The sequence below is a fragment of the Tachypleus tridentatus genome, chromosome 4 (genome assembly GCF_004210375.1).
Source record: "Tachypleus tridentatus isolate NWPU-2018 chromosome 4, ASM421037v1, whole genome shotgun sequence".
NCBI classification, from domain to species: domain Eukaryota; kingdom Metazoa; phylum Arthropoda; class Merostomata; order Xiphosura; family Limulidae; genus Tachypleus; species Tachypleus tridentatus.
The window spans coordinates 11,513,611-11,540,647 of NC_134828.1; the positions used below are offsets into that span (position 1 = coordinate 11,513,611).

General features: G+C 35.3%; 1 protein-coding gene across 2 annotated transcripts in view; it reads right to left on the bottom strand.

The window, feature by feature from the left end:
• Positions 1–3,742: 3,742 nt before the first annotated feature.
• The window catches only part of LOC143248571 (glutamate receptor ionotropic, NMDA 3A-like), a 59,960-nt gene continuing 36,665 nt past the window's right edge, over positions 3,743–27,037 (bottom strand). For both annotated transcript variants that reach the window (XM_076497022.1, XM_076497023.1), the window contains exons 5-9: positions 22,536–22,683; positions 18,703–18,999; positions 15,807–15,926; positions 12,046–12,119; positions 3,743–7,329 (exon numbers count right to left, since the gene is read on the bottom strand). In XM_076497022.1, the coding sequence (XP_076353137.1) occupies positions 6,618–7,329; positions 12,046–12,119; positions 15,807–15,926; positions 18,703–18,999; positions 22,536–22,683 (1,351 nt within the window). In that variant the 3' untranslated portion in view covers positions 3,743–6,617. The remainder of the gene's footprint in view (positions 7,330–12,045; positions 12,120–15,806; positions 15,927–18,702; positions 19,000–22,535; positions 22,684–27,037) is intronic.

The following is a 27,037-nucleotide window of genomic DNA, read 5'->3' on the forward strand; positions in this document are numbered from 1 at the left end:
CTTCTTAAAACAGGCACTCTGAAATTATTTGAACATCTCACAGCAAATTTTAATTTATCATTATACTCTGGTTATATCCCGGTTTCTTGGAAGCATGCAAATGTATTAATGTTCCATAAAGAAGGAAAGCCAGCCAATAACCAAATAGCTACCGACCAATCAACCTGACCAGCTGTGTAGCAAAATTCTTGAGAGAATAATTAGTAACAGACTCTCAGCATTCCTGGAGACAAAATCAAAATTACCAGAAGAACAAAATGGGTTCAGAACATTCAGACAAACAACAGACCATTTAGTCAGATTAACCGAAGCAATTGTTGATAGTTTTAATAAACAAGAATGCACTGTCGCTTGCTTTATCGATATTGAGAAGGCATTCGACACCGTATGATATAACGGTCTCCGGTTCCAAGTGAAAAAAATGGAACTACCGCAGGGAACTATTCGCTGGCTATCTAACTTTCTGGAAAACAGAATATGTAGAGTTAATGTTGGAGGGACCTTCTTGAGTGTTTTACCTCAGAAGCTGATGTCACTCAAGGAGGATGGTTAGCCCTGTCCTATTCATCATGTACGTGAATAACATGTCTCTAAAAGATCCAAATAATGGATACTCATCACAGCTGATGTGGTAATCTGGAATAGTGCACCAATAGCAGCCACAAACATACAACCACAGTTAAATAGAATAAGTGAAGATTGTCAAAAATATAGAATCAAAATAAACGTTAACTAAACATAAAAAAGTACAACCTCAGATCTATATGAATGGAGCACTCCTTCAAACTGCTACATCTGCAAAATTTGTAGGACTTACATTTGATTCAAAACTAACATGAGTAAACCACGTGAGTAATATTATTAAAATAGATTTGGTGAATAACAAACTATGCTAGGGGTCTAACTGGTAAAAACAGTGGAGCAACAGCAGGTAACATCATAAAAATATATAAAACATACATTAGACCCGTCATTGACCACGTAGCCCCTGCATGGATAAATGTAAGTAAAAAACTACTACAAACAATACAAAATACACTTCTCACAACAGCTCATAAAGTACCAAGAACAACATCATCAGAATTCGTACATAAATAGGCACACATACAAACAATAGCAGATAGACTCCTATGTAGTATAATAAATTATTTATACATGATTAGGATAGTCCTTTCCCAAGTGAATATATTTTTTTTCTTAATAAATAAATAAGAAAAGGCCACCTATAAACTAGACTCCATATTAGTTTAAGGGTTAATTACTATACAGTGAAAGGGTTTTTTAAATGTAAATACTTTATAGTTAATACCTAACTAATGAAAGTGCAAATAAATTTGGAACTATAAGAGAAATTATTTATTTGCACCAAGTGTATATGTAGATAGTGCATGGACATTGTCCTGAAAAGGACCCTAGTAAGTGCGGGTTACTCTGGCCCTTGTGTACAATATATAAATTTACTTGACAGTTGCAAAACCAAACTTTAAAGGTCGACCAAACGTACCCCTCCTGGGTATATAAACATCAATACCCAAACAGAGAGAGAGAGTGTGTTCGCTATTTCAGAATGAACGACATCTAGTGGTAGTAGAGAGATATGTTGTGACATTTTTATTGTATTGTGATTTAACCTCTTGTATACATTCGATTAATAAAAAAAATAACATTCTAGAAATCTACTTTAGAATAAGTCAGACCATGAATAAAAAATAAAATATTACAATACGTGTAATACTAACGAGAAACGGCATGGTGATCTGTGATGTTATTTTTATTTCTACAGAATCGTGAAATAACTACGTCACTAACATTCATTCCTACTGTGCTAAATGTCAGACAAGAACGTAACCATATACTAGTTACAGAAACATTCTTGGCAGGACTGCATTACAGTTTTCTTTAATAGTAAGCATACTTTTTAATTATTCTTATCATAAGACATTATTATTACTATTAGGCCAATGTGGAGGACATTGCGTAGTTGATATGGTATTAATATTATACGCCCATTCCGTTCTTGAAAAACCACAAGATACCAAAAGAATGTAATATTAAGAAATAGAATAACCATAATATATATTATATGATAGTCATAATTATAATTTGTCACCTTAGAACGTTCACACCATAAAATAATATTACATTTCAAGAAATTCAGGATTAATGCACGTGTATTTATATATATCTATATAATAGTACAATCTGTTTTATGTCCATGTGAATACTCCTCAAAGTGTAGATTAACCTTCATCAAAATTGGTAGAGGTTTATGGGAAGCTATACATTTTAAGTTTTGCGGTTTTTATTGGTGTTTTGTACTTGTACTTTGCCCCCTATTGATGGATCTTCACCACATTGGGCACATGGAGAGATACATAAAAACTCGGTTTTGTGTTTCAATGGGTGTTTGAAATTTTTTTTTACCTGCGGCACTAAAATCCAAGTTTCGATACTCGTGATGGACAGAGCACACATGACGAAAAACAAATATGCATATTTTACCACTACCGCCGCCTGTTGATGGATATTTACACGGGGTTTGTTAAGCCTATAAGGAGATACATGCAGATTTGCAATTCACATTTTGTGTTTTGCAGTTTTCATGGACTTTTGTCTCTTTTTTTTTTTTAACATACACGGGAAGCAACTTTTCATGTCCGAAGATAACCTTTCATTAATTATGAATTTACATAACTTCCGTCCAACTGACAGGCGCCCCACCTAGTTTATAATAACATAAATATTTTAGATAAAAATTTCCTTTTCCAACTTTTACATACATTAAGATTAAGAAATTAAAAACATTCAGAATAACGTACAAATGATATTTTATAAAGCCTAAGATTAAATAACTTACAATCATTATGTATCTAAGACTTAATATGATCTGTTGTTCTTTTGTAATAGTTTGTACGATTCTAAAGGTAGATCAAGACAAACACATCAACGTTTTTTCTTAAGAATTTCTGAAAACGAAGTTTCGTGGTGTTTCACCCAAGACTAAGATATTATCAATTAATGTGATTAAGTGATATGTATAATGTTTGCAAGAAGAAAGTATTGTATTTATATAACTCGGATGTCATTTGAAATTTCACGGTCCGTATTAAGAATTTTTCAGAACTGCACAGTTAGCCTGTTTTTATTTTTGTTTTATTTTGAGACATGTGTTACACAGTAGCGAAACCACACAAACTAAATCAAAAATGAACAAGCTAACACGTCTGTACATTTTTTTTTTTTTTTAAAAGACGTATCTACTTAAGTATTGTAAATGTACATAGTCTAAAAGTGCGACATGAAAACTAATAATTTTGTTGTTGCAACTGGAACAAGCAGTAAAATAGATATAAAAAAGTAGCCATTTTTTTCAACTTACCATTGTACCTTTACAAGGTTTATTCCTTTATATAATACTTCCCTCCGAATTGGCTCAACGGTAAACCTTAGGGCTTATTACAACACTAAGAGTTGTTTTATTATCCAATGTGAACACAACACAGATTGTTTTGTGTTTAATAACAAACAAACAATTGTCACTGAACTCACTTTTTATAACTGATTCCTTGGCTCATTTAGTACACAAAAAATGGTTTTATTAAATTTAGCGTTGCCAAGTCCTCGGATTTATTATACGGAACTGTACTACTACAAGATTGCAGTTAGCTACTTTTGGGCTATTTTAAGATATTTTCAATAGTAAAAATTACTTCGTGGAATGTATTTTAATGTGTAGTTTTCCCAGTTGCTCATGATATATCAGCATTATTGTTTTATTAATGACATCGAAAAGTATTTTGTTGCCTTTTACGTAAAGCTACTCGAGGTCTATTTACGATAGCATCTCTTTAATTTTAAGTGAAAGACGAGATGGAAGGGATCTAACCAACACCGACATCTGAGCTACTTTTTAATTTAATATTGGAATTTCATCACCTCTGTTATGACGCAACCATTGACCCAAACTCGGGCCGGATTCTTTGTTTTATGGTGATAACAGAAGGGGCTATAAAATACAAAACCTGAAAACATTGCATCAGATTAATTTAAAGAAAGACCCATTTAGAACAGACGAAACGCCATGTTGATTATCTCGAATTTAGTTACATAATTCAATAAAAAAAAACTATTTTATACGTATATATAAAAACCACATCTGCATTTATCGTGGCAAAATCATTCTTACTGACGTCGTACATTGGCAATTAAAAATCACAATATGCGTGAATTATGAACCAATGAATCGAGTTTCACCAATTTGTTTCTTTCGTACATTGCAGACTTCTGTCCCTCATACTGAAACCCTCTGAATAATAGTGACTAGTTGTTTATTGTTCCGAATCTGTGAATCAAAAGTTCGAAGAACAACGTCACTGACCACGTTCAGTAATTTTAGTTGTGTTAGTATGACAAAAACAAAAACTCCTATATTCGCTTCTAGGATGTGGACCAAAGACTCTCTCGCTCGTCACTACTTTAAAATTAGGCACGGATATATCCGAATCCTAGGGGGCGTGACTGATTTGGCAGATCAACTCTAACGCACATAAGGTGCCGTAGGGTTGATAATACTAATAACTAAACAATATTTCTACGTTAGTTTGGTGTCTGCCGAGGCTGATAATACTAATAACTGAACAATATTTCTACGTTAGTTTGGTGTCTGCCGAGGCTGATAATACTAATAACTGAACAATATTTCTACGTTAGTCTGGTGTCTGCTGGGGCTGATAACACTAATAACTGAACAATATTTCTACGTTAGTCTGGTGTCTGCTGAGGCTGATAATACTAATAACTGAACAATATTTCTACGTTACTGAGGCTAATAATACTAATAACTGAACAATATTTCTACGTTAGTCTGGTGTCTGCTGAGGCTGATAATACTAATAACTGAACAATATTTCTACGTTAGTTTGGTGTCTTCCGAGTCTGATAATACTAATAACTGAACAATATTTCTACGTTAGTTTGGTGTCTTCCGAGTCTGATAATACTAATAACTGAACAATATTTCTACGTTACTCTGGTGTCTACTGAGGCTGATAATACTAATAACTGAACAATATTTCTACGTTAGTCTGGTGTCTGCCGAGGCTGATAACACTAATAACTGAACAATATTTCTACGTTAGTTTGGTGTCTGCTGAGGCTGATAACACTAATAACTGAACAATATTTCTACGTTAGTTTGGTGTCTGCTGAGGCTGATAATACTAATAACTAAACAATATTTCTACGTTAGTCTGGTGTCTGCTGAGGCTGATAACACTAATAACTGAACAATATTTTACGTTAGTTGGGTGTCTGCTGAGGCTGATAAGACTAATAACTGAACAATATTTCTACGTTAGTTTGGTGTCTGCTGAGGCTGATAACACTAATAACTGAACAATATTTCTACGTTAGTTTGGTGTCTGCTGAGGCTGATAATACTAATAACTAAACAATATTTCTACGTTAGTCTGGTGTCTGCTGAGGCTGATAACACTAATAACTGAACAATATTTTTACGTTAGTTGGGTGTCTGCTGAGGCTGATAAGACTAATAACTGAACAATATTTCTACGTTAGTCTGGTGTCTGCTGAGGCTGATAATACTAATAACTGAACAATATTTCTACGTTACTCTGGTGTCTACTGAGGCTGATAATACTAATAACTGAACAATATTTCTACGTTACTGAGGTTGATAATACTAATAACTGAACAATATTTCTACGTTAGTTTGGTGTCTGCCGAGGCTGATAATACTAATAACTGAACAATATTTCTACGTTAGTCTGGTGTCTGCTGAGGCTGATAATACTAATAACTGAACAATATTTCTACGTTAGTTTGGTGTCTTCCGAGGCTGATAACACTAATAACTGAACAATATTTCTACGTTAGTCTGGTGTCTGCTGAGGCTGATAATACTAATAAATGAACAATATTTCTACGTTACTGAGGCTGATAATACTAATAACTGAACAATATTTCTACGTTTGGTGTCCGCCATAGTAACATAAAAATGGTGTAAGTGATTAGTGTTGAGACAAGTTGACTCATCGGCAAAAAGTGGCGTTCTAATGCATAGAAAGAAACCAGTCTCACTAGAATCATCATTCAAACAATAAATGATCGTGCTTATTAAATATTTATAACATCCACTAATAAGTATTAATTTTAAAAAGCTGTAATTGCACGAATTATTAACACAACTTCTTTATCAGTTTCCCAGTCTGGTAATATCGATGTTTTCACCCGTTTGTTATTTTTGTATTTGTTTTTCAACGTTCTATAACTAGAGTTATGTTACCCTGCGGGTAGGTATTCTTAAAAATCTCAATATCTAACAACTATATGAATATTTCTATGGTAAGTTCTCTAGCAGATTAGATTTTGGTGTATAAACTAGTGTAAAGAGATAACAAGTTGCAAATTATTCCAACAGGAAGGAGTTTGGTCCTCTGTTAAACAACCTAAAGGCATCCTTGTTAAAAAGGGTAAACTGTTGTTGTACCCAGCTTCTTAACGGTGGGAAAGAGCTGTGTTTTGTTTTCTTCCCATTGTCTTTTGTATAATGCGACCCATAGATTTTAAAACTACATATTTGAAACCAACAGAATTATCTATTCCATTCGAGGATTTTTGAATCTTTTTAGCGTTTTCGAAGTCTTTTGCAAGAATTTCAGCTTTTCTTCGAGTTCTTTGTTATACTGTAAAGCCTGTCTCAGAATATTTCGGAGCTCTTGTTCGGATGTTTTCCATCTATTAATGATTTCTTCTTTTGTCATGGAGTATAACTTGAGTTCTTCTATTCGTTCTCTTGAAAATATCTTTGTTCTAAACCTTTTACGTTTGGAGAAAGTATTGTTTAAATTTCTTTGTTTCTTACGAGCCTCAAAATCTGTGTCGGCCAGAAACGCCTTTTTTTTCAAGGTCCTCAAGTCGGAAAATGACCAGGCCCGTGATCTTTCAGGAAGGTCAGGATGTTTTTGGTCACTTAAATTGTCCTGGACAGCAAGAGGTAGGAGTTCGTTGAAACTAATGCTAAATATGCGCTTGGATGTCTTTGGTAAAGATGAAGTTGTGCTGTCGGACGAAGAAGATGGACACGGTGGCACTTCTTGATGGGGAGGAAGAAGACGCTCCAATCTTCTCTGCGAATTGTCCAATAGAATAGTATCGCTGTTGAGTGATAGTGCGTTAGGCCTCAGGTTTCTGAAAAGTTCTCTCTTAGGAGCAGCAGAAAATTCTTTATTAATGTTGGCTTCCGCTACTGGTTCCACATCAATGTTTTCAATGGAAGCCAAATTTCGTTTCTCTTGTTCTTCTTGGACACTAGAACGAGTTTATGAAATACGCTACATCAGTTTTCCAACTTGTAGCGAAGTTCTTACGTTAAATATAACATATTATTTATTAAGATCAATATTCTGAATATACATAGTGCCACGTATTCATGATTTTGCTTATTTAGTCTACAGCTCGCTCCGGTTATGAATGGAGTTTGATGTTAATCTATTTCTGCGTGACTTCTCAGCCACAACCAGTTACATTAATCTTTTTTAAACTATAATCTTGCATCAGGCTTGTTTGTTTTTGGAAACGAGTTAAAAATGCCGGATGTTTAATTTCATTTTTGACATTCATACATATATATTAATGAAACAAGTGTTCCTTCGTGATTTGTTGTTATATTTCTGCACAAACTATACTATATAAATAAATGTTACATATTCGAATGTATAAGTGATATATTTATATTATTTCAACGAAACTACAGTAAATAAAAGTAATAATTTCTGTTTATGAGTCTGAAACAGATCGGCACATCTAGAGGGCGCTGATTGTAATGGACAACATCCCAATAAAATCGGGCAAATACTTGAAAACATTTATTGCCATATTTTAGTACTAAAATTTTGGCCTAATTAAGTCGGGCAAGTACTAAAAATACTGCGAGAAATAATTTGCCCGAATCAACTCGGGCAAATACTTTTTGAAGCATGGAAAGCACCCGAGTTATTTCGGGCAAATAACAGAAGGGGTTAAGAGACATAAAGCACCTGTTTTTTTGTTTGTTTTTCAATACGAAACTGAAACGTAGTTTAGTTTAACAGCACAAAACAACCCCAATAGTAATAAAACCGTCTAGTGTTCCCACAAAAACTTTACGTGAAATGCTCGTAATGTCTTGTCACTTTAACGTAATTGGGGAATTATTCGTTCTTATTGATTAAATATTGTGAACCAGTAACTCCTTCCCCCTACATTTCGACCAACACTCACAGTTGAGGTACATCTGTAACACAGATACAGTTCAGGTGTTATAAAGGAGGCACTGATGGCTTTATAGTAACGTAGTTTTAATACTGTTCGGTTGAAACCGATATTGTTACAATGAGGAAAGGAACGAGTAACATCTAATGGGCATGGACAAAGGTGTGCGACTCGTAATCTGAGGGTCGCTGGTTCGATTCCCCGTCACACCAAGCATGCTCGCCCTTTCAGACGTGGGGGCGTTATAATGTGAAGGTCAATCCCACTATTAGTTGGTAAAATAGTAGCCCAAAAGTTAGCGGTGGATGGCGATGACCAGCTGCCTTCCCTCTAGTCTTACACTACTAAATTAGGGTTAACTAGCGCAGATAGCCCTCGTGTAGCTTTGCGCGAAATTCAAAACAAACCAAATCCAACACAACTTTCTGTTCCGAGCTTCACTTCGTTGTTTACAGGAAACGCACTAGTGGAGTTATTTTCGTGTGCATTATAATACTTATATTACAATCCTAAGCCTCGAAGTAACGATTATAATTTTGTTGATTCTTTTTATTAATTTCTGTCATAAAATTTGTAATGGTGATTTTCAAATCACTTGTGATACATTACATAAACAGACAATATTATTATTATTATTCATAAACAAGCAAAAGTGACGGGAGAAATTGAAGTCAATCTATCAGTTTAATTATTTTATGATGTTTTTTTCTTATAGCAGAGCTACATCAGACTAGTTACTGATGATGTGTGTTCTCTTAGAGCAAAGCTACATCAGACTAGTTACTGATGATGTGTGTTCTCTTAGAGCAAAGCTACATCAGACTAGTTACTGATGATGTGCGTTCTCATATAGCAAAGCTACATCAGGTTATTTACTGATGATGTGCGTTCTCATATAGCAAAGCTCCATCAGGCTATTTACTGATGATGTGTGTTCTCTTAGAGCAAAGCTACATCAGACTAGTTACTGATGATGTGTGTTCTCTTAGAGCAAAGCTACATCAGGTTATTTACTGATGATGTGCGTTCTCATATAGCAAAGCTCCATCAGGCTATTTACTGATGATGTGTGTTCTCTTAGAGCAAAGCTACATCAGGCTAGTTACTGACGATGTGTGTTCTCTTAGAGCAAAGCTACATCAGGCTATTTACTGATGATGTGCGTTCTCTTATAGCAAAGCTCCATCAGGCTATTTACTGATGATGTGTGTTCTCTTATAGCAAAGCTCCATCAGGCTATTTACTGATGATGTGTGTTCTCTTATAGCAAAGCTCCATCAGGCTATTTACTGATGATGTGTGTTCTCTTATAGCAAAGCTCCATCAGGCTATTTACTGATGATGTGTGTTCTCTTATAGCAAAGCTCCATCAGGCTAGTTACTGATGATGTGTCTTCTCTTATAGCAAAGCTACATCAGGCTAGTTACTGATGATGTGTGTTCTCTTATAGCAAAGCTCCATCAGGCTATTTACTGATGATGTGCGTTCTCTTATAGCAAAGCTCCATCAGGCTATTTACTGATGATGTGTATTCTCTTATAGCAAAGCTCCATCAGGCTATTTACTGATGATGTGTATTCTCTTATAGCAAAGCTCCATCAGGCTATTTACTGATGATGTGTGTTCTCTTATAGCAAAGCTACATCAGGTTATTTACTGATGATGTGCGTTCTCTTATAGCAAAGCTCCATCAGGCTATTTACTGATGATGTGCGTTCTCTTATAGCAAAGCTCCATCAGGCTATTTACTGATGATGTGAGTTCTCTTATAGCAAAGCTCCATCAGGCTATTTACTGATGATGTGTGTTCTCTTATAGCAAAGCTCCATCAGGCTATTTACTGATGATGTGTGTTCTCTTATAGCAAAGCTACATCAGGTTATTTACTGATGATGTGCGTTCTCTTAGAGCAAAGCTACATCAGACTAGTTACTGATGATGTGTGTTCTCTTAGAGCAAAGCTACATCAGGTTATTTACTGATGATGTGCGTTCTCATATAGCAAAGCTCCATCAGGCTATTTACTGATGATGTGTGTTCTCTTAGAGCAAAGCTACATCAGGCTAGTTACTGACGATGTGTATTCTCTTAGAGCAAAGCTACATCAGGCTATTTACTGATGATGTGCGTTCTCTTATAGCAAAGCTCCATCAGGCTATTTACTGATGATGTGTGTTCTCTTATAGCAAAGCTCCATCAGGCTATTTACTGATGATGTGTGTTCTCTTATAGCAAAGCTCCATCAGGCTATTTACTGATGATGTGTGTTCTCTTATAGCAAAGCTCCATCAGGCTATTTACTGATGATGTGTGTTCTCTTATAGCAAAGCTCCATCAGGCTAGTTACTGATGATGTGTCTTCTCTTATAGCAAAGCTACATCAGGCTAGTTACTGATGATGTGTGTTCTCTTAGAGCAAAGCTACATCAGGCTATTTACTGATGATGTGCGTTCTCTTATAGCAAAGCTCCATCAGGCTATTTACTGATGATGTGCGTTCTCTTATAGCAAAGCTCCATCAGGCTATTTACTGATGATGTGTGTTCTCTTATAGCAAAGCTCCATCAGGCTATTTACTGATGATGTGTGTTCTCTTATAGCAAAGCTCCATCAGGCTATTTACTGATGATGTGTGTTCTCTTATAGCAAAGCTCCATCAGGCTATTTACTGATGATGTGTGTTCTCTTATAGCAAAGCTCCATCAGGCTATTTACTGATGATGTGTGTTCTCTTAGAGCAAAGCTCCATCAGGCTATTTACTGATGATGTGTGTTCTCTTAGAGCAAAGCTCCATCAGGCTATTTACTGATGATGTGTGTTCTCTTATAGCAAAGCTCCATCAGGCTATTTACTGATGATGTGTGTTCTCTTATAGCAAAGCTCCATCAGGCTATTTACTGATGATGTGTGTTCTCTTATAACAAAGCTCCATCAGGCTATTTACTGATGATGTGTGTTCTCTTATAGCAAAGCTCCATCAGGCTAGTTACTGATGATGTGTGTTCTCTTATAGCAAAGCTCCATCAGGCTAGTTACTGATGATGTGTGTTCTCTTATAGCAAAGCTCCATCAGGCTATTTACTGATGATGTGTGTTCTCTTATAGCAAAGCTCCATCAGGCTATTTACTGATGATGTGTGTTCTCTTATAGCAAAGCTCCATCAGGCTATTTACTGATGATGTGTGTTCTCTTAGAGCAAAGCTACATCAGGCTATTTACTGATGATGTGTGTTCTCTTATAGCAAAGCTCCATCAGGCTATTTACTGAGTCCACCGAGGAGAATTGAACCCCTCATTTTATTATTGTAAATCCGTAGACTTAGAGCTGTACCAGCGGGGGTTACGTCACATTTTGAAATGTTAATAATAGTGCAAGGATTTACTAACACCTTAATGTAGAATACCTTCTTGTGGAATACAATTCGGTATCAGTATTGTTCATGTCTATTCTACCATTATTTCACAAGTGCATGCTGAGTTTTACCTACAAGCCTAGTGTTTAAAAGGTAGCGCGGGAAACAGCCGCCGTAAACGCGAGACAGACGAATGATCGGACAGACGTCACGGTTCACAACATATATGAGATGAAACTCTAACATTAATACTATAGTGTTCTAAAATTTTTCTTCTACCTCAATAGGTAAGAACACTTCCCGGCTATGTTTGTGTTATCTGAATAAGCCTTTATTCTAGTAAAAATAACTTTAAAGCCTATAAAAAACAACTAGAGGTCACTAAGAAACACGTGTGTAGTGTTTTTGCTTTACTCACACATTTCGGATTTCTTGTATAAGTTGAAAAAACTGAGACTGACTTTTACTTTTTCTGGCATCTTCCTTCGCTTTCTGTGTGAAAGAAAATCGTAAAGAAATATATGCATCAAAATTGTTACGTTTTATTACAAGAACATGAAATGTTGTGCTACTAGTATTATACCTCACTACAGCAGCATGCAACATTAAATTCAGGCTGTTATGTTTTTTAGAGGAACACGAAATATAAAGCTATTAATATTTTATCTTACTACAGCAACATGCAACGTTGAATTCAGAGTAATGTGTTTTATTACAGGAACACGAAATGTTAAGCTACTAACAGTATATTGTACTACAGCAACCCGCAACGTTAAATTCAGAGTAATGTGTTTTATTACAGGAACATAAAATGTTAAGCTAATGATATTACATTTTATTGTAACAATAAATACTTTGGAAGACTGCGGGTTGGAAACAAAAATCTGAAGCCAGAACTGAAACATTTGAATAGGAATCATGTTCTTCGTGGGAAAATATCATTGGACGTTATGATTGTATATTGATTTTAATAAGTATTACTGATAACACTGGTTTACAAAGAAATTGAGGCAAGCACAAAAATAGCTGTTTTAACCTAAATTGCTGAATTCAGATTTGAAATCCGTTTTTACTCATCACCTCTAGTTTTTTAGATATGCATACTGTACATTTTGTACACATACTGTACATAAAGGCGTATATGCATTCAGGGTTAATTTATAATATTGTGTGACTTATGTCTTCTTTTTTAGTTATTATCAAGACGGATTTTGGCCGTTAAGTGTAGCCAACACGTCTCAATCAACAGCCAGTAGTGCACTGGCAGTCAGCGCAGGAGGTTGGTGTCCCTCGACAATTGTGTTACACAATCTTTTGGGTATATATTTGTATTACAATTTCCAACGACGCACATAATTATTATTGCCTTACATATGATTTAATTTTACTTTGTTTTTTTTCAGATTCTCCAATGGTTTCAAGCTCGTCAAAACACCGAGGATGCCTCAACAAGGCCAATTCTTTCTGCTACGTGTGTGGGGACTTCACGACAGTTGCACAGCGTCGAACCATCACTTCCCTCCTCAGAACTGCCTACTTTCATTATTTTGACTGTAAAATTGGTGATCAGGACAAATCTTGGGCTCCACACATCTGTTGTAAACCCTGCTACAATGGACTAACTGCTTGGTTTAATGGCAAGAAAGCGGCTTTCAACTTTGCAGTTCCGATGGTTTGGAGAGAGCCACGAAGCCATGCAGATGATTGTTATTTTTGTCTAACAAATATAACTGGTTTCAATGCATCTTCTAGAAAAAAGATCAAATATCCCAACCTTCCATCTGCTATGAGACCTGTTCCTCATTCAGATGATCTTCCTGTCCCAACACCTCCAATAAATAAGGATCTTCTTTCCTCATCAGATGAAGAAATGCCTCCAAGGGAAGATTCTGCCAGGTCAATCTCTTCCGAAGATATTGACTCTTCTTATTCAGGAACAAGTGGCAACGAGCCACACTGGATCACGCAAGAAGACCTGAATGACCTTGCTCGTGATTTGTATCTGTCAAAATAGCAGTCAGAGCTCTTGGCTTCTCGGCTTAAACAGTGGAACCTAGTCCAGGAAGATGTAAGGATCACCAGTTTCAGGAATCGGAACAAAGACCTTGCTTCATTTTTCGACATGGAAAACAAGTTGTACTACTGCACAAATGTACCTGGCTTGTTCACTTTCCTTGGTTTGCCACATAATCCTTCAGACTGGCGTCTTTTCATAGACTCTTCCAAGCGAAGTCTCAAGGCTCTGCTTCTGCACAACGGGAATAAATATCCCAGCATTCCCACTGCACACTCTGTCCATCTAAAGGAGTCCTATGACAATATGGAGCTTCTTTTAGAAGCTGTTAAGTACAACCAATACCAGTGGAGTCTTTGTGGGAACCTCAAGGTCATTGGTCCTCTTATGGGTATGCAAGCGTGCTTCACAAAGTACTGTTGCTTTCTCTGTCTCTGGGATAGTCGAGTTGTATCCCAGCATTACAAGCAGAAAGACTGGGGGTCTAGAAGCACTTTCGTTCCTGGCGAACACAGCGTCAAGGAGAATCCTCTGGTTGACATGAAGAAGGTGCTTCTTCCTCGTCTTCACATCAAGCTTGGTTTGATGAAGAATTTCGTGAAGGCCATGGACAAAAATGGTGCTGCCTTCCAACACTTGTCTACTGTGTTCCCAGGTCTCAGTGCTGCTAAGCTCAAAGAGGGCATCTTTGTCGGACCTCAAATCCGAGAAGTGCTGAAGGATACTGATTTTGAGGAACTTCTTACCTTAAATGAATTGAGAGCATGGGAAGCATTTAAGTCAGTCTGTAGTGGCTTCCTTGGTAACACACGCGTACCAAATTACCAAGCCTGTATTGAGAAGTTGCTAAAGACTTATGAGGATATGGGATGTTGAATGTCACTCAAAATTCATTTTCTCCATTCCCACCTCAACTTCTTCCCTCCAAACCTTGGAGCAGTGAGTGATGAGCACGAAGAAAGATTCCACCAAGACATTACGAAGATGGAGAGCAACTACCAAGGCAAGTGGAACCCCAGTATGATGGGAGACTTCTGCTGGATGCTCTTGCGTGACATCCCGGAGGCAAAATACACCAGATCATCTAAGAAAACACACTTCTAACTGTCTGCGGTACTATGAATTGTGTACATTGTGTCATCCAAGTATATTTATTCCGTCAATGTTCTTTATCTATCCTGTTTTATCTGTAATAAGCTGCTGCAACTGTTGAAATAAGCACGTATATACTCTGTATATACTAAAATGAGACTATTTAAAAGCCAGAAAACTAGAGGTGATAGAGCAAAACTGTTTATAAATTTGAATTCAGCACACCCAAATTAGTAAAAAACACCTATTCACATTCTTGCCTCAGACAAAAAATATTTTTTTTGTAAACCAGTGTAATCTATTTTAAATTTCGATTTTTGTAACCACGATTATTCATCTTCCACGGTCTCAAATTTACACTTCATAATATTCTGCTTATCAATTAACTTTTTATTTGTAAATATATAAAACAAAATGTAATATTCACATATGTTTAAGTTTATTTTAATGTACCCAATCGGCAGTATCCAAAATCTCTGGTTAGATCACTTATTTTTAACCCTAAACTAAACAGTTGTTCACCAGTGCTCTGACCAGAGAGAGGAATTGAACTCCAGATTCCAGCGTTGTTAACCTGTAAAATTATCGCTGATCCTCGGCCCCTCGAGGGGCTACCAAAATGTTCGATACCACATATTCATAATTATTAGACACGTCATGTTTTGAAAATAATATGCTGAAAAATACGCCATGGATAAACAATAAATCCACTAACAGATACAATCTGCGAACATAGTCACTGCTTGAAAACCGATGTTTTAACGAATGATGAATTTACCATCTTCAGCGACGTACAGCGCGTGCCAAATTACTGTGCAGGTCTTGTCTTTACGAATATCTCAAAAACTATAAGTTTGATTTATATTAATTTTATAATGATAACTATCATATTATCACACACAAGTTGCGTAATTCTCATTAACAGCTACTAATAAATATAAAAGTTACGAGGTTTGTTACAGTAACGTGAATCATAACAGTGCCAAGTTCCTAACAAACAAATCTACAGTACAAAAACAACAGATAAAACTGATACAATTAATTCTTTATAGCTAAACGAAAATCGTACTTACTCTTTTGACACTTTTTTGGAACAAACTAAAAATCTGACCTTCTCGTAGGTTGTACACTATTTCCTTCACAGAGTGATGAGGTGACACCAATTTTACTGTGTTGATGAAGCGATAGAATTTCTGGAAAACAGGTAGTGAAAACAATCATAACAAAACGATTTAAAAACCTACGGAAACTGTCAAGTTACATACACGAATATTTAATTTATGGTACAATGAGACGATTGGCGTCGTTTCAAGCTCAACGTGTTTCGTTACCTTGTCTTCAACTCGTAAACGTTTTAACCCTCTCCTAATTTTTGAATATTCGAGCAAAGCTACTTAATAAGGACTATCTGCGCCAGTTGTGCCTAAATTTGAGCTGACGTACAAAGAGAAAGGCAATTAGTTAACAAACCCAACACCATATGTTTGCCTACTTTTGCCTGATCGAAGAGTGGGTTTTGATTGTCACCCTTATAACGCATGCAAGTCCCCAAACGTTTTCCGTAACTGGAAGCGAATCATGGATCCATATAACTACAATCCTACACAATGAATACCTTCATTGTACAAGACTTCAGATAGCGTAGAAACTAATATAAATATTCGGTGTATTTAATTCATTCGTAAATAAATTACTCGTAAATAGATACAAAACCTGTGCTAAGAATATATTAATGCAAGTAATTAATAAAAAAATATACAGATTTCTTTCATAAGGTAACATGGCCAGTTGAATAAATTAAGTCGTGAAAACTTAACATGACTAGTTGGTTAACTTTAGCCATAACGAACGTAGTTACTACAGTCGTAACGGATGTAGTTACCACAGCCAGTTGGTTAATTAAAGCCATAAAAACCAAAATTTACTACTTCAAAACATAAGATAAATACATTTGTTTCTTTATACCAAGTGTCAATAAACAGTGATCACGGGAAGCTATCGATATAGATCACAAATAAAAACTAAGATAGTAAATAATCTAATAAAGTTAGTTTTCCCGTCAATAAAGAGTATCAAATGTTACAAAACAAAAACTTATAACGATTACAATATAATTATTTTGTACTTTGGCTGCCTCGCGAAACAACTTACCTTGAAAGTGTTGACACTTTCGGCTGTAATCCCAATAGCATCCCCTGGCCCGGCATGGCCAAGCGTGCGACTCGAAATCTGAGGATCGCGGGTTCGCATCCCCGTCGCGCCAAACATGCTCGCCCTTTCAGCCGTGTGGGCGTTGTAATGTGCGATCAATCCCACTATTCGTTGGTAAAAGAGTAGCCCAATAGTTGGCGGTGGGTGGTGATGACTAGCTGCCTTCCCTCGAGTCTTACACTACTAAATTAGGGACGGCTAGCACAGATAGCCCTCGAGTAGCTTTGTGCGAAATTCAAAGAAACAAACAAACCCAATAGCATCCCTAATGAAACGAAGAAATATGTTACTCATCTATTCAATTTAATAAATTTTAAAATTCATTTAACGTTTAGTGTTCGTGAAATATTTTGTGTCACCAGTGATGTAGCTAGAAATTGTTCATATACTAGGTACATTAAATATGTGTCACTGAACTGTTTTGGACAACGACCACACAAGTACTAGCAACATGTTTCTAACTGAACTATAGGGATGTTTTTAAGGTCTTTAAATTTCTGTTGTTTTAAACATAAGTCTTCAAGGTAAGTTGTCGTCCTTTGTTCTCTATAGGTACGCCACTACCTGTGGCTGTTTTTTTGTTTTTGTGTACTATATAAATACTTTACCACTAAGGGCTAGCTGGAATCCACCTAGCTCGTTAGCACGAAAGTATCCATGACAGTAATTATACTATGATTTTTAATGATATACCCATATCTTTACAAAACTTTACAGATTATTAATTTCATTGATTGAATTTAAGAACAAAGCTAAACAATGGACTATCTATGTTCTGCCCACCACCGGTATCGAAACCCGGATTCCAGCGTTGTAAGTCCGTAGACATACCGCTATACCAGATTATTAGTTTACAGCTAACATTAACCACGTGGATGTGTTAACTTTGGTCATATAATTCTCACTATAAGTCTACCGACAGTATTAAACCTATGTTCGAAATCTGTTTTTCTGAATAAGCCATAACATTACTAGTTAGACTAGTCTTGTCTTAAGCTGCACAAAGTAATCCAAATTTCATCTCTTATTCGTGATATGTTTAATAAACTTATACCTTGACGCTCAGTGATAGCATCAAAAATGAATGTACACAGAAACTGTATCTGTATAAAGAATATGTTCTGGTGGCGTCTCTGTGTAGCCGGACTGGCCAGCAATGTCGTGGATAATTATTTAAAGTTATGTGAGTATTTAATAATGCCAACATTTAAAATTAAAAGCTGTCAAACTGCCATGTCAACTTGTGCAGGTGTAAGGACTTCAAAAGAAGACTCGCACATATAATTCGGAACCAACTGTTAACATCCACGACTGTTCGATGTCGCTACCACTACCACGGCGACGATGCCCACTGTAAGTTAATATATTATAGAAAAAAAAAAAAGGTTTTACTCTGGAATGTAACACCCTCCGCCTTTAATTTTTATTTATGGTATGCGTAGCAGTTAACGACAAAGCGCTGATTTCCCTTCGTTCTTTAGGGTCGTGGCTTAAACAGACGAGTGTCACTCTCAGCCACTTTACTTTATTGGTCAGTTCGAACTTCAACACATAGCAATGGCGTCGCCCACAATACCCTTAATAATAAAGTAGTGTCTGACCAATCATGTTTTATTTATATCTATGGTTCAAGACACATACGAATCTTTTAAAACTTTAAACAATAGACTTGCCTTAAACAAGAAATTTAAAAAACAAACTTAATAGGATTTAGGTAAAAATTATAACAAAAAATTTGAATTTCTAGAAAAAACATACCTGACTAAAAAACATTAAATGAGGACTTCTCCACACGGTGTCTTTAGGCTTTTCTCGCAACACTGGTATAACATAACGAAAAGTGAGATGTTCCAAAACAAGTGTACAAACAGCCACCAGATGTCCCACACAGAGCATTATAAATACACCCGAGACAGCACGCACACTCAAACCCATGGGCTTAGTCAACCCGTGCACCGACCTTTCAAAACATGGTACCCTGCCGTACCATTTCTGTTGTAGTTGGTCGATATAACCAGCCTCGTTGTAGTGAAGTATCAAGTCCGATACTGCATCCTGGGAAAAGATAAAACTAACACTTACAGAATGTACAGCCTGGATTAACATTCTACGATATTACATCTATATAAATAAACACCAATATATGTGAGTGCGTGTGATCTGTTCTTAATAAGTTTACACATTTCTTGATCAATCAGCACCCAATTTAACAGTGTCGCAGGACGAAATGAGAAAGGTCACAGGGGTTGGACCCCTCTATCTAATTTCATATTGATATAATTCTTAAAAAAAAAACAGTGCGTCTTTCTTTTTATTATTGGTATTTTTGTTGTTGTTTTTTGCACTTTCAATGTTTGTTATGTTAATAAACAAAGAGAAGCACAATTTCCTGTCCTTACTTACAAACTGGTACCCCAACTAGTTTGTTAAAAAAACACCAAGACAATTCGTCGTGAGTAATATCGTATATCATACGAAGTTACCCTAATGATTTGTTTGTATTTTGAATTTCGCGCAAAGCTACACGAGGGCTATCTGAGGTAACCGTCCCTAACTTAGCAGTGTAAGACTAGAGGAAAGGCAGCTAGTCATCACCACCCACCGCCCACTCTTGGGATACTCTTTTATCAACGAATAGTAGGATTAACCGTCACATTATAACGCCCCCACGGCTGAAATGGTGAGCAAGTTTGGCGTGACAGGGGATTCGAACCCGCAAACTTCAGATTACGAATCGTGCGCCTTAACCACTTGGCCATGTCGGGCCTTACCCTGATGAAATACATATTGTTGTAAACTGTTTTATCACTGAGTGGGTTTTATTATATTATTATCTGGTTAACATGAGACTAAGTCACTCACTAATAGAAAGTTAGATTATTTATTCTTATTTTCTACAACGTTTCTGCAGCCACGTACACATGTAAATTGTAGGCCTAATTTAATATCTAAATTTTTCAGCACATATTTCGCATCTAAATATAGGCTTAGCTTTAAATACAACGTTATAATATAAAACACGAGAAGTATGTCTCACTTACCTACTAAGTTTTAATCGATTACCAAAGACGTAACTCGCCCAGTAACGTGACAACTCTCGCTACAGACAGAAAATCCTCAATCACTACTGAATTCTAAGTAATTAATTATAACTAACTTGTTTCTCGATAGTTCTCAAGGGCTCTAATTATTAGAAGCTCCTTCTGGCCAGCAGTTAAATTACTCGAAACTAAAACCTAAAGAACTTTATTTAAGGTACAGCACGTGATTTTCTTCGTTATTTGAAATGCTTTTTTCCAATAATTGTCAAGTTCAATATTTTTAAAAATATTTTTACAGATATTGTCACTTTTACGGTAGGAAGTTATTATTTTGTCAGAAGAGACGGTTACCAGATTTTCAGAGTGAAAAACTGGGACATTGTACCCCCCCCCATACGTAGTGTCTGTAACAACTATTTCAACAGTTGAAAAAGTTTAATACTACGTCATTGTAACAACTATTTAAACAGTTGAAAAAGTTTAATACTACGTCATTGTAACAACTATTTAAACAGTTTAATACTACGTCATTGTAACAACTATTTAAACAGTTTAACAATACGTCACTGTAACAACCATTTAAACAGTTTAATAATAAGTTCCTGTAACAACTATTTAAACAGTTTAACAATACGTCATTGTAACAACTATTTAAACAGTTTAACAATACGTCACTGTAACAACTATTTAAACAGTTTAATAATAAGTTCCTGTAACAACTATTTAAACAGTTTAACAATACGTTACTGTAACAACTATTTAAACAGTTTAACAATACGTCACTGTAACAACTATTTAAACAGTTTAACAATACGTTACTGTAACAATTATTTAAACAGTTTAACAACACGTCACTGTAACAACTATTTAAACAGTTTAACAATACGTTACTGTAACAACTATTTAAACAGTTTAACAATACGTCACTGTAACAACTATTTAAACAGTTTAACAATACGTTACTGTAACAACTATTTAAACAGTTTAACAATACGTTACTGTAACAACTATTTAAACAGTTTAACAATACGTTCCTGTCACAACTATTTAAACAGTTTAACAATACGTTTCTGTAACAACTATTTAAACAGTTTAACAATACGTTCCTGTCACAACTATTTAAACAGTTTAACAATACGTTCCTGTAACAACTATTTAAACAGTTTAACAATACGTCACTGTAACAACTATTTAAACAGTTTAACAATACGTCACTGTAACAACTATTTCAACAGTTTAATACTACGTCATTGTAACAACTATTTAAACAGTTTAACAATACGTTACTGTAACAACTATTTAAACAGTTTAACAATACGTTACTGTAACAACTATTTAAACAGTTTAACAATACGTTACTGTAACAACTATTTAAACAGTTTAACAATACGTTCCTGTAACAACTATTTAAACAGCTTAACAATACGTTCCTGTAACAACTATTTAAACAGTTTAACAATACGTTCCTGTAACAACTATTTAAACAGTTTAACAATACGTTCCTGTAACAACTATTAAAACAGTTTAACAATACGTTCCTGTAACAACTATTTAAACAGTTTAACAATACGTTACTGTAACAACTATTTAAACAGTTTAACAATACGTTCCTGTAACAACTATTTAAACAGTTTAACAATACGTTCCTGTAACAACTATTTAAACAGCTTAACAATACGTTCCTGTAACAACTATTTAAACAGTTTAACAATACGTTCCTGTAACAACTATTTAAACAGTTTAACAATACGTTCCTGTAACAACTATTAAAACAGTTTAACAATACGTTCCTGTAACAACTATTTAAACAGTTTAACAATACGTTCCTGTAACAACTATTTAAACAGTTTAACAATACGTTACTGTAACAACTATTTAAACAGTTTAACAATACGTTCCTGTAACAACTATTTAAACAGTTTAACAATACGTTCCTGTAACAACTATTTAAACAGTTTAACAATACGTTCCTGTAACAACTATTTAAATAGTTTAACAATACGTTCCTGTAACAACTATTTAAATAGTTTAACAATACGTTCCTGTAACAACTATTTAAACAGTTTAACAATACGTTATTGTAACAACTATTTAAACAGTTTAACAATACGTTACTGTAACAACTATTTAAACAGTTTAACAATACGTTCCTGTAACAACTATTTAAACAGTTTAACAATACGTTCCTGTAACAACTATTTAAACAGTTTAACAATACGTTATTGTAACAACTATTTAAATAGTTTAACAATACGTTCCTGTAACAACTATTTAAACAGTTTAACAATACGTTCCTGTAACAACTATTTAAATAGTTTAACAATACGTTCCTGTAACAACTATTTAAATAGTTTAACAATACGTTCCTGTAACAACTATTTAAACAGTTTAACAATACGTTATTGTAACAACTATTTAAACAGTTTAACAATACGTTACTGTAACAACTATTTAAACAGTTTAACAATACGTTCCTGTAACAACATAAAAGAAACATTATTTCTGACGCCAATCAGAACGTTTCGTATTGAGAGTCTGTGGACAAGTTACCTTTAAAGGAAATCCCTGCTGCATTCCAATTGCATATGCGTCATCAAAGATTGGGTCACCTAGCATGTGAAGGTTACAGTCAGGTTCGTTTCCCCGGTAGTAATCCAAAACTGCCGTGTCTCCGATCAGAACGTCGAGTTCGCCATTTCTTTTAGCAAGGATTAATAACAGTCAGAAAAGTCGAAACCTTCCTATTCAAGCTCAGTTTTGTAATAAGGAAAATTTTAATAATGGATAGAACAGTCGAATATTTCTACCTACTTCAGTTTTTCCGTTTATAAACGTAAAAAGATCAGTAAACAGAAGAGAAAAAACTATTCTGTTTAACGAGTATTTCAGTTTTAGAATAAAAAATGTTGATGCTATTAATAAAATATACGATTCTTTTATGACAGAAATAACGTTATTTACAAGTTTAAAACATATCTAACCTTTTAACTTCTTCAAAATATTTAAAAAAACGTTTTCGTAGTTTTTACTCAATTAAAAAATGTATTTTTTTAGACCTGTCAATTTTATCAGGATAAAAGTAATATGATTTAGTTTCACTATCAATTTAAAAAATATATTAATAAACTAGAGAATTTAAAACTTTCAATTTGTATGTTAGATATTGCTTGTGGGAAACAACAACAATGATAATGTAGTTATGAGGTTTTATAAGAGCGGTAGGACATTTTTAAATATCCCAGTTAGTATATATCTCTCTCGGTGTTTGGGTTTTGTATGTTCGTACCTTGAAGGGTCAGGTTCCCTTTGACCTCTTCCTCCTCCCCGTACTTATGTGGACTTGCAGTATTTGATAGTTATAGTTACTTCATTTTTGGGTCAGAGTGAACTGAATATTACTCCGATCCTTTTCAGGGCAATGTCCATGTATTGTGGTACACATATGGTTATTATTTTGCCCTATCAGCTGGATGTCAAGTTTGTTGGTGGCACTTTGCTTTTATTCATTATATATATATATATATATATATATACACACACACACACACACACATTTTTTATTATTTATTTATTATTATTTATTTTTTTATCTTTAAAATATATATTGACCAGGGAGAGATGTTTAGGGCTAACTTCATCATGTATGAGGTACCTATCTAGTTCGCATGGTAATTCGTTTTTCATCCAATTTTTATCGAAGTACGTTATTGTACTATGTAGGAATCGATCTGGTATGGTTGGTATGTTCGAGTATTTGTGAATGAACTGAGATGATATTGTTCTTGGAACTCTGTATGCAGTTGTGAGGAGTGTGTTTTGGATTGTTTGTAGTTTAGTTTTAATTATTTTATTGCTTACAGTTATCCATGCTGGAGCTGCATAGTCTATTACTGGTCTAATATATGTTTTATATATTTTTATGATGTTACCTGCTGTTGCTCCACTGTTTTTACCAGTTAGACTCCTGGCGTAGTTGGTTCTTCGCCAGACTTTATTTTTAATTTCGTTGACATGGTTAATCCAAGTTAATTTTGAATCATAGGTTAGACCTAAAAATTTTGCCGATGTAGCAATCTGGAGTAGTGCACCATTCATACATATTTCTGGCTGTAGTTTTGTCAATTTCGTAAAGACTACGATTGTGTTTTTGCTGTGTTTATTTTTATTCTATATTTTTGGCAGTATTCACTTATTATATTTAGTTGTGGTTGTATGTTAGTGGCTGCTATCGTGGTTGTTGCGGCACTTTTCCAGACTGCCACATCATCTGCGAACTGTGAAGTGAATCCATGATTAGGATCCTTCAATGGCAAATTGTTTACATACATAATGAAGAGTATAGGGCTAACCACCCCTCCCTGAGGGACTCCAGCTTCTGGAGTAAAGTACTCAGAAGAGGTACCCTCAACATTCACTCAACACTTTGTTTTCCAAAAAGTTAGATAACCAGCGAATAATTCCACACGGTAGTCCCATTTCATTCATTCAGAACCTTAGACCATTGTGCCATACAGTGTCGAATGTTTTCTCGATATCAAGGAAGCAAGCGACAGTGCATTCTTTTTTTATTGAAGCTGCTTATTATAGTTTCGGTTAATCTAATGAAATGATCTGTCGTTTGTCTGAATTTCCTGAATCTGTTTTGTTCTTCTGGTAATTTTGATGTTATCTCCAAGAATGTGGAGAGTCTATTATTGATTATTCTTTCGAGAATTGTACCTACACAGCCGGTTAGGCTGATTGGTCGGTAGCTATTAGGCTTATTTGCTGGTTTTCCTTCCTTATGGAACATTAATATCTTAGCGAGCTTCCAAGAAACTGGGATGTATCCTGAGGATAGATAGGTTAAATAGTGTTTTTAGGTAATCAAACAATTTCGGAGTGCCCTTTCTTAGAGGATGGCTTGTGTTTCATCTTCACCTGGAGATTTGTTTTTTTTGTGTTTTTCATTGCTTCAGTAAGTTCTGTATGGATATTTTTTTCGTAAGTATCGTGTCTTCGTAGTTTTTATGGTTTGTGATGTGTCTTGTGTTTGTCTCAGATACGCTCATTGGGAAAATTTATTCAAATTGCTTTTTTATTGTTTAGTATATGGTTGGTGACTTCATTGTAAAAAATGGCCAAGCGTGTTAAGGCGTGCGACTCTGAGGGTCGCGGGTTCGTATCCCCGTCGCGCTAAACATCCTCGCCCTTTCAGCCGTGGGGGCGTTATAATGTGACGGTCAATCCCACTATTCGTTGGTAAAAGAGTAACCCAAGAGTTGGCGGTGGGTGGTGATGACTAGCTGCTTTCCCTCTAGTCTTACACTGCTAAATTATGGACGGCTAGCACAGATAGCCCTCGAGTAGCTTTGTGCGAAGTTCAAAACAAACAAACAAACAATCATTGTAAAAATATGTATTCATATCTGGATCAGAATGAGTTTGAAATGTATTTTGAAGTTGAGCTTTGAAAGCTTCAGCTGTTTCTTTATTTGTGTGTGCCATTATTGTGTTCAAGTGCAGGAGATTTCTTTACGGCTGTATTATCATTGGTGAGTCTTTTCAGGTGTGTCCAGAATTTTTTCTGGTCAGTTTTATCATTCAGTTTTGAGCAGAAGCTGTCCCATTTTTTCTTGTTTTATTTGTGTTCTGATGTGATTTCTTATATTGTTTATTTGCGTTTTTATTTCTCTTATTTTATTTCTCTGTCTCTTGTTATCACGAACTGTCTTCTTAATTGTCTTCATTTTTTGATTAGGATAATTATTTCGGTATTGGGTTTCCATGTGTTGTTTTGGTATTGTTAACTTGGCTGCTTTCTGAAGGCACTCCGTTATTGTTTGACAGTAGTTATCCATTTCAATATGGGTTTTAACCTCTTTTATAACTTTATCAGGTAATAGATTGTTTAATTCCTGTTTATAATTTTGCCAATTTGCTTTACTGTAATTAAACTTTTCTTTCCTCATGGTTATATTTTTATGGGGGGCGAGATCGAAGACGCAATATATTGGTAAGTGGTCACTATTTTCCCACCTGGAAGTTTATTAGCTTTGGCTCATGTTATATGTGCAAAGGCACAGGTCAAGTATGTCACTGGAGTTAGTGGTATCCGCTGTATGTGTAGGGGTGGTATCATTTAGAAGGACTATATTGTTATCATCTATGAACTGTAGGAAACTTCTTCCATTGTTGTTTGTGTACCTGCATCCAAAGTTGACACTTTTACTATTTAGGTCTCCAATAACCATAGAGTTATGGTTGTGGGAAAAGATGTTGTTGAGTAATGCTGTGTCTAGTTGTTTATTTGGTGAGCAGTATATTCCTGTTACAGTTACTTTTGTATTGTTTATTTGCAGAATATCCACAGTAACATCTAGTAACGGTTGGTTGATTGTTTTGAATTTCGCGCAAAGCTACACGAGGGCTATCTGTGCTAGCCGTCCATAATCTAGCAGTCTAAGACTAGAGGGAAAGCAACTAGTCATCACCACCCAAATGGTTTATCAATGAAAGGTTGTGCAATACTGTTCCTATTGTCTTGCTTTGCTTCTCACAATTCAGCAAAGTTGTTTGATGAATTCTTGTTCTTCTAAGGCTTACATAGAATGTTTGTATCGGTATTTTGTGCAGGCCCAGGGATGGTTGTGATTGTTTCATCGGATTTTTTATTATCAAGAAGCCATTACTCCACACTTGCGTATCCTCGGGACTGTTATCTTGTTGGAAGATGAATCCATGCTCAATAAGTCATGTTCCAGAACAAAATGACATGATAGACTTGTATTTACCTGTCAGTAGTTAAAGTGCCATCAATTAGATTTTAATACACGTGGTGTCAGGTGAAAAATCAGACTATCAACAATGAGCCTTTACAGGACCTGGCTCGTCATTACACGATTGTTTGTGTTTTTATAGGTTTTGTACTGAGATGGAAACTTTTGATTGGTTGTTTTCAAACCAATCAGATTACAGATAAATTAACGACTGGTGTCTGTTTTCTGATGCGATTCATTTTCACAAGATTATGTGTATTATATCATTTTCTCTCACCGCTTTCATAATTATCT